We start from the raw sequence: 9,236 nt of genomic DNA, 5'->3' as shown, positions 1-9,236 counted from the left end.
TCATACATACGTGAGAGTCACCTGATGATCAATGATCCACCTGCAAACAATGCTCAATTGCACAATCGTTCCCGCAAGACATTTTCAAGTAATTCACACTTTTCAACCAAGGCTCTATGATCCCATCACACTACTCACATACACTCTTCAGTTTTGGTAATTCACTCAAATCAACACATCAATGCAAGTCAACAATAATTTTGCAAGTAGTCTAAGAATTCATTCGGTTCACTTTGTGCACACACTTTAGAGGTCTTTTAGGGTTATAACGTGGCTTGGCTAGGGTGGATGGTGACATTTTGGATAAGTAGTAGAAAAACTTGGAGTTAGATCCCCCTATTAGTCAAAGAAAATTTTCATAAACCAAACCCTTATTCTTTTGAAACATAGTGGACTAGAGAACATTTTCATTTCAACACACAAGTTTGCAATTCTTTTTGTAACTCAAGGCTATCACTTCCTTTTTGCATTTCTTTTCCCTTTTTCAACATTCATTTCCTTTTTTTTTTTCTTTCTTTTCTTTTCTTCCACACAAAGCCTTGTAACTTTTGAAAATTTTTTTCTTTTCTTTTTTCAAAACAAACTTTTGTAAGTTCTCTAGTACCCTCCTCACCCCAAACTTTATTGTTTGCTAATTCCAAAGAGCAACCCCAAACTTAGTGGTGAGCAATGCGCATCAACCACTAATTAGGTGCCTAACCTCCAAGAAAGTCATTCCTTTTTTTCATCAAAAATTCTTAAGGTTGTGCAAAATAACATTTTCTTTTTCAGCTCAAATTGGTTAAGCAAAGGATAATTAGATGTAAGGGTGGATAGAAAGGCTCAAAGGGACCAAGGAACATGCCTCGTGTGTGCTACAAAAGTACCAATCAAATAAAAAGACGACAAGCAAAATCGAGAGACAATACATGAGTGGATATCACACATAGAAGGAAAAGGAGTGTTTGGCTCAATACCTCTCGGTTGGGTCGAATCAAAGAACCGGTCAAAAAGTGTGCGTTCCCTTCCTTTGCCTCTTGATCACATGAGTGCAACAAGCTATTGCACTGCAGATTTCACACATCACACACGGAAACAATCAAGCAATTGATACTCAAGTAACTAGAAGGAACATGCCAACGTATTGAAACAAACTCTAAAAGTAAAAACCATTCCACAATCAAACAAGACAAAGTTCAAATTCAAAGTTAAAATAGTACATCCAGCCAAATCCAAGCAACATCAAATTATTATTACAAACAAACAAAAGTAAGTAAACGAAAGTAAAAGTAGAGATAGAGTAGCAGCAGCAGAGATTAGAGAGCAGAGAAACCCTTACTTCACAGTTTTTGAAACTTCTTACCAACAAAAGTGCATAATCTATGAATGAAGAAAAGGAAGGTTAATAGTAGTCACGTGCAGTGATTTTAGGACTCACATCCTTTTTGAGATACTGAGATAGATGGATGGATCTGAGGCCTAAAACCAAACACCAGACTGTATACCTTAATACCTGCGAAAACCCTCATGAGATTGAAGTAATGAAATGAAGGTTTTACTGAATTCACTTGCACTGATTTTAGGCTTCACATCACACTTGAGAACTTAGTGAAATTGATAGATCTGAAGTCTAAAACCAAGCAGATGAATCTGAACCTTGATGAAATGTGAGTCTTTAGCTAGAAATTGAGAGTTTAAATAATTAGAACAGGGTCACCTGACGACGCCGCGCGTGACGTACCCCACGCCGCGCGTGATATATTTCAAATTTTCTATTCTGACCCAAAATCCAACGGACATGTTGACCAAATTCAAACGGTCAGATTGACTTGACGACGCCGCGCGTAGCCCTACTCACGCCGCGCGTGACCACTTAAGCAAAATCACTTTCCTCTCTGCTTTGTTCACGCAGCGCGTGAAAGATACCACGCCGCGCGTAGCATATTCTGAAAACTCCTTCCTCTGTACTGGAAGAGCACACCGCGCGTGATTGTGCTGCGCCCCCGGCGTAGTGAAGCTCTGTTTTGCCCTGTTTTGCTTCAGTCCTTGCTTCTGCTGCATACCTACCTACATACTTCAAAACACAGCAAACTAAATCATTAGAACCCGTTGGGTTGCCTCCCAACCAGCGCTTGTTTAACGTCCCGATGCTTGACGTTCCATGTAACGACCCATTTTTCGTATTCGTATATTTTATTAAATGTTATTTTATTTATTAATTGGCTTTTATTATTTTAGTGAGCGACGAATAATTATTTAGCCGAGCGTAAGTTATTAGACGCGAGAACCTTTGTTTTGGGCTTAAGGGGCGTGAGAGGCCATATGGGCCTAAGCCATTTGGGCTTGGTTCATGACATGAGAAGTAGTATAAGTAGCAAGTCAAACATATGAATAGTATCACAATTCATTTCTTTGAGTTTGAGTGAGTAGAAGCAAGATAGAGCTAAGCTAGGGTTTGATCAAGAGAGAAAGCTTGAGCAAGAGAAGGCTTGGATCATCATCTTTGCTTAAGGTAAGAGATTAGAATTCATGATTCTTGAGTGGCAAGGAGAGGGGAGATTGTCTATGTCTCCATTCCCGAACTCTCCCACTCAATTTCTTTTAGACTTTTGATTAAGCTTTTGTATGTGAGTGTGATGTTCTTCATCATCACTTTGTATGTGTTAATCACTAGCTTGATTTCATGAAAAATATGTATGTGTTTGGATCATGTTGAAGAAGTTTATGAAAGTTACTTAAAACCCAAGAAATTGGCATGATTTCGATTATTTGAGGTATTTGGATGTTTGGAATGGATGATTAATGTTCCCTGATACCATATATGTTTGGAATGGCTGTTTATATGAATTTATAACATGTTTGGATGAATTTTTGAGTTGATTTAGTGTTAAACCGCCTTATTGAAACTCAAGAACAGATATTTTTCTGGTATAGTTCGCTAAGCGACCAGGAGTTCGCTGTAGCGAACATGTTCGCTGAAGCTCGCCAATGCTCGCCATGAGCAGGTGACTTCCTGGTGAGGTTCGCGTAGGCTCGCTAAGCCTTCGCTCAGCGAATAGTTCGCTGAAGCTCGCCAATGCTCGCCATGAGCAGGTGACTTCCTGGATCGTGGTTCGCCATGTCTCGCTGAGGCTTCGCTTAGCGAAGGCCTCTGTGACAGCAATTTTGTTAATGTTTGTAAGTGTGATTAGGCACTTGTAACATGGTTTAGGGGTATCCTTACATGATTGTTGATACATGTTGATACTGTTAATGCTTATTGTTAATCGTTATATGATTGATAAACGTGTATGCAATAAGTGGTAGCTTAAAGTGAGCAATGTATATGTTTTAGCATTAATTTGCAATGATAAGAGAATGATGTATGTTTTATGACATAAGTGTAAATGAAACCTTGTGTGTATAAAAATGAGTATGCAGATAATTATCATGTGAATAATTATGAATTGAGTGATAGGATATTGTGTTATCCTAATGTGTTAGATGTTGGAATTGTGTTTCCGCATCAGTGAATGAATAGCTTCGAGCTAGATAGCGTCATGTATTTGATGTGTTTAAAAGTAATCATGCATTCATGATTGTATGTGAACATTGGAAACTTGGGTTCCAATAACGAAAATGGATTATGTGTCCATAATGAAGCCGAGGATCGGATTAGATGAATCCATGAGTCCGGAGCTGCTATCCAACAGGATATAAAACTGTTTTGGCTTATCCAAGGGAGATAAGATGGTTCGGTAAGTTCCGACATATCCAGCATGATATAAAACTGTTCTTGGTCCACCGTTGGTGAGACACCTTGGTACCACATGCATTTAGTTATGTCTAGGGATGGCATGACAGTGAATTAATTGGCATTAGATACCTTAGGGTAAATGCGCATATATTTGATAAGTGGTATGTGACATTATTTGGTTGAATTGTGTCGAACCTTATTAATTGATAATTGTTTAGTACAATGTTTTGGCGTGAGTTAGAATATGTATGATGTAGTTCGAAAGTGTAAGGCTTTTCTTATACTCGTATGATATGCGATTATGTTTTCTAACTCTCTGCTTTGTGTTATTTGCTGGACCTTTGGGGGTTCAGATATTCAGGCTGAGGATTGTGCCGACGTTTAGACTGCTGTTTTAGCCGGGCGTTGAAATACCTTTTGGTGAGGAGACTTAGCATAGATTACTCCTCTTAGTACTAGCTTTTGACTAGAGTTTGTAAATAGTAAATGCTCTGGTAATGTAACATCGAGTCGGGGATTACGCTTGGATTTCATCGTATATCGGTGTTACCTTTTGATATGCTAGTTTTTGTATAAGTGACATCCTTAGGGATGAATATGGCTTATGTATATATATATGTATATATATGCATGCTTGATGTGATTGAATCCGCTGTTGCTTTTCATGTTAAATTTCATGACGCTCTGTGTGTATGCTTGTGTTTTTAATTACCGCGTGGCACTCTGCCTTTACACTTGTTAAAAAGTTTTTAAAATTACGTTTTTAAGGGTAGTATGGGTTAGGGTGTTACATTCCATGCCCCTAAGGGCTAAGGAAAAGTAGTGTCACCATGTGGCAAGTAGTGTGCATTCCAAGGTAACTTAAGGGCATCTTTAACAATATGATCATAAACCTGGATTTTAAAGCATTGTGGGTCTCCATCATCACATTTCATCTTATCAAAGACATTGAATGTAACCTGCTGATCATCGGTCCTTAGCATGAGTTCACCCATCTCCACATCGATTAAGGCTCGGCTAGTTGCTAAGAAGGGTCTACCAAGTAGCAAAGGTTCTCACTCCCTAGTTTCTTCTATGTCCAAAACCACAAAATCTGCGGGAAACACAAATTCAGCAACTCTAACCAACACATCATGGAGAATACCTTCCGGATGCACAATCGATCTATCCGCCAAAGAGAGACTCATCTTTGTCGGCTTTGCTACCGCTCCCGGTATCTTCTTCATCATTGATAACGGCATCAGATTAATGCTAGCACCCAAATCACACAAAGCCTTTTCAATAGTGAGATTTCCAATAGAGCATGTGATTGTAAAGCTCCCCGGATCTTTCTTTTTCTGAGGTAGCTTCCGTTGGATGAGGGCGCTGCACTCTTCCGTCATACTTACCATTTCATCATCTCGTGGTTTTCTTTTCTTTGTAAGCAGCTCCTTCAAAAACTTTGCATAACTTGGCATTTGCTCCAATGCCTCAACTAATGGTATAGCCATCTCAAGCTTGTTCAAAACCTTCATGAACTTCTTGAACTCCTTCTCTCGCTCAAGATTCTTAACTTTCTTTCTCCTAGGATAAGGCATCCTAGCATATGGCGATTCATCAACTCCCTTACCTTTCTCAACCTTCTTGCTCTCTTTTTCTTTTATCTCCCTCTGTTTTTCAACTTCTTCTTCCTCATCCTCACTAATCTCCACTTCCTTAGACATATTTTCATTTTCCACTTCTCCCTCATGTCTCTCATTTTCAACTACAACCTCTTGCTTATTTTCAACCTCTCCCTCAATGACCTTCTTTTTCAAAGGCTTCTCCACAGCTGGCCTTTCCGGTATCTCTCTACTCCTCAAAGTGATTCCATTGCAAGTTTCATTTTTCGGATTATCATGAGTGTTTCCACTGAAACCTCCTTGGTTTTGCAACATTGAAAACTGTCTTGAGAGTTGACCCATTTGCACCTCAAGATTCTTTATAGAAGCTTCATGATTCTTGTTAGAGGTTGCTTGACTCGATTTCATCGCTTCAAAGTTGCTTTGGGTCATGAGCATGAACTGATTTAGAGTCTCTTCCATCCTTGATGGAGGCCTTTGCTGCTGTTGCGGTGCACCTAGACCTTGCATATTACTCCCCCACCCGGACCCGTTGTTATTGTTGTTGTACGGCTTCCGGAAGTTGGCTAAGTAGCGAGCCTCCTCTGAACCCTCCGGGAAACATCCGCCATTTGGGTGGTCCTGCAAACAAAAATCACAACGCACATTGTCAATTTTACCTATTGGAGAAGTTTGAACTTGTGGATTGGACAGCAGCTTCATCATTGCTTCCATTTGGCTAGTCATTAGCTTTTGCTGTGCTAATAGGGCTGTTTGAGTATCCAATTCCAACACTCCGCCTCTCTTTTTGGCTCCTCTATCATTAGTAGCTCTATACTCGTTTTGAGCCATACTTTCCACCAATTCTCTTGCTTCAGCCTCGTCCCGATTTTTCAGCGAACCACCGGCTGATGCGTCAAGTATCATGCGCGTTTGCGCCCTCAAGCCTTGGGTGAACATTTGCATCTGATTGTGGCCGTCGAAACCATGATTCGGGCACCTTTTAAGACAAACTTTGAACCTCTCCCAAGCATCATAGAGCGTCTCCCCATCTGCTTGCTCGAAGTTGCTAATTTCAGCCCTTCTTTCCAAAAACTTATGAATAGGGAAGTAGCGGTCTAAGAACTTCCGCTCAAGTTGTCTCCATGTCTCAATAGTTCCGGCAGGTATTGTGTCCAACCAATCCTTAGCACGGCCGGTGAGAGAGTGCTTGAACAACCTAAGTCTCTTATCCGATTCACTTACCCCCGGTGGGTCGGTATAATCGCAAGCCTCATAGAAATGTGATAAATGTAGGTTGGGACATTGGGATTCCGATCCGGAGTAGGGGTTCTCTTTGAGTGCGGATAAGACAGTATTCTTAATGTCAAAAGAAACCGGGTTTGCCGGTTGAAAACCCTGATTGGCTAGGGCGTCATTATCTCTCCGCCCATAATCACCAAGAGTACGTCTTTGTGGTTGAGGAACCGGTGGAACGTGGACCGGTGGATCCTGCTCTTCTTCCATTGTAGCTGAACTCTGTCCTTGACAGTCCGGTGTACCACCTAGCAAAGCTTTTCCTCTTGAAGCTTGAGCTTCCCTTGTTGCCTTCCGAATTGCGCGAGCTGTCTTTTCAATTTCTGGATCGAACTGCAGCTCAATGGGACATGTCCTCCGCATGCACAAGGAAACACACAAGTAGAACGCTCCGGAAGAAAAAATATAAAACAGAAAAATAAGGAAAACACAGAAAATATGAACACTATTGCCTTGTCGAATCAATCACAATCCCCGGCAACGGCGCCAAAAACTTGATGGATAATTTTCGCAAGTGAACGAATTACCACGTAGTAATAAAAATATCGATCCACAGGGATTGTGTGATTAAACTAGTCTAATAGTGTTCATAAACATTATGCAAGAAATACACATAAATTGGGGGTACGTTGAGTGATGAATTGTTAGAAAATGTGCTTTGATATAATGGAAAAGCGAGGTAGAATCATCAGAATCACCTAGTCTATAGCTAAACCACATGCAATCTACTATATCATAGGAATCTACTCAAGTGTTCACAACTAGATCGACAAATTAGTGAATCGCAATCTCTTGTCAAAATCCACTCTATTCGTTGTCGATACTCCCCCGATCTCTCGGGCGGAAGCTACCTACAACGAATGATATGAAAGCGCGTCAATCGTTCGCTACACTCTATGTCTCAATCTCTCGACCGGAAACACTCGAGTGCTCAATGCAATTCAGTTCAGAAATTAAATCAATACTCTCGCACGTGACTTAACTCGAAATCATTACAACACTAATGAAGGATTATAAAGCATTAAGAATCGAATTGCATTAAATCAACACTATGAGCAGAGTAGATTCTTACATATAGCAGATTACAAATAATTCATCTACATCCTAGACTATCCTAGATCCTACCTCCAAAAGAAGCTTAGCTCCTCATGTTGCTTTGTTCGCGTCCTCGCTTCAACTTCATGGCTTGAGAATCCATGCTATTGAGGTGCTTGGAGCTATCCTTTGAAGTCCTTGATCTGGATCTTGATCCTTCCAAAATCAGAGAATAGATGAATAATGCAGAATTTTCCAACCCTCTAACAGAATTATGCAGAATCCTTATATAATGAACGCAACCACGCCGCGCGCCAGATCTATCACGCCGCGCGTGGTTGCAAATCCATCAACTACGCCGCGCGTGGTCAGGTATCACGCGGCGCGTGATCAAGTCAGAGAGCAATCCTATTCCTGAACAAAGCTTCACGCCGCGCGTGGTCAGGTATCACGCCGCGCGTGATCATGGTGAAAACTTGGCTCCCTGTGATCTCCATCACGCGGCGCGTGATGGGCTACGCCCCCAGCGTAGTGAAAATCAGCAATTTCCTGCAACTTTTCCTGTTTTCTTGCAAAACAAGTAATCAAGCTTATGATTAGATTTCTCTTACATTTATTGCTTAAAACCTACTAAAATGCATTTAATGTTGCTAAAATAGGCATGGATTAGAGAGTGTGACGATCCGTCATCAGCCAACACCACATTGTGGGAATGAAGGTCTGTATCATAGAGACCTAATTTCTTCAGCATGAAGTGGGGGATGATATTCACCACAGCCCCTCCATCAACTAAGACCTTATTGATTCCCACATTATTGACTTTTGCTCTAATAAACAAAGCCTTCAAGTGGTTCTGCATTCCCAGGTCTGGCTTTTCGAAGACAGCTTTTTGTTCTTCGACACAACCATTCTGCATAACATAGTAACACATTGGCTTATGATCAGCCAGATTAAGGGCCTTGAAGTCCTCTTCCAACTCGTTGACTTCCGTAGGCACATCATATTCCAACGACAAAATGGACACTACATTGACCATAACGTCGAAATCAAACCCCTCATCCAGAAGATCATCATCCTCCATGTCATCTTCACCTTCTGCCCCTTCTTGGGCATTTTCAGCTATTGGCTCTTCCAATACTATGGAAAGCCTCTCTTTCGCTGGCCTCTTAGCCATTTCAACCTTCTCAGCTTTCTGGGTTGCAATACCCTTGCCCCCAGCCTCAGCATCTTTTGCTGTCAACTTCTGTTTCCTCTGAAACCTTCGCCACTGAGTGCGGGTCATAGGATTTTTTCCCTTATAGTTGTTCCTATAAGAGTATTTGTTGACTTCTGTGGCAGCATTTACTGTTTCTTTTCCAACTACCACTTTTGAACCTTTGGGTTCAGACACAATGTTCACATTGACATTGCTAGAACTTCCATTTTCCATCATTCTTCGATTGAAAGTTACATATTGCCCACTTACCCATTGGTTAACGGGTGCTCTCCCAGATGGTTTGAAAGTGTTTTGGGGGCCTAGCCTTTGCTGGATCGAAAGGCCTTTGGTGATGGGTTTTCCCCAATTGGCTCCTTTGTAGGGCCAAGCTTTCTGGTTTGGCCTAGCTTTTGGC

At 41.1% G+C, this 9,236-nt stretch overlaps 1 protein-coding gene and 1 non-coding gene across 2 annotated transcripts; one reads left to right on the top strand and one right to left on the bottom strand.

The window, feature by feature from the left end:
* Positions 1-4,770: 4,770 nt before the first annotated feature.
* On the bottom strand, positions 4,771-7,004 carry LOC123922602. Its single transcript, XM_045975300.1, has 2 exons — positions 6,150-7,004; positions 4,771-4,808 (listed from the first exon to the last, which is right to left on the bottom strand). Exons 1-2 carry the CDS (start codon positions 6,952-6,954, stop codon positions 4,771-4,773), a joined length of 843 nt encoding a protein of 280 aa, XP_045831256.1. The 5' UTR covers positions 6,955-7,004.
* On the top strand, positions 6,278-6,384 carry LOC123882519. The gene has a single exon (XR_006799847.1). It is a non-coding gene; the product is annotated as a small nucleolar RNA R71 (small nucleolar RNA).
* Positions 7,005-9,236: the final 2,232 nt, after the last annotated feature.

Source organism: Trifolium pratense, linkage group LG4, assembly GCF_020283565.1.
Source record: "Trifolium pratense cultivar HEN17-A07 linkage group LG4, ARS_RC_1.1, whole genome shotgun sequence".
NCBI classification, from domain to species: domain Eukaryota; kingdom Viridiplantae; phylum Streptophyta; class Magnoliopsida; order Fabales; family Fabaceae; genus Trifolium; species Trifolium pratense.
Note: the sequence above shows the minus strand (reverse complement) of the source record. Positions and strands in the feature narration are given on the sequence as shown.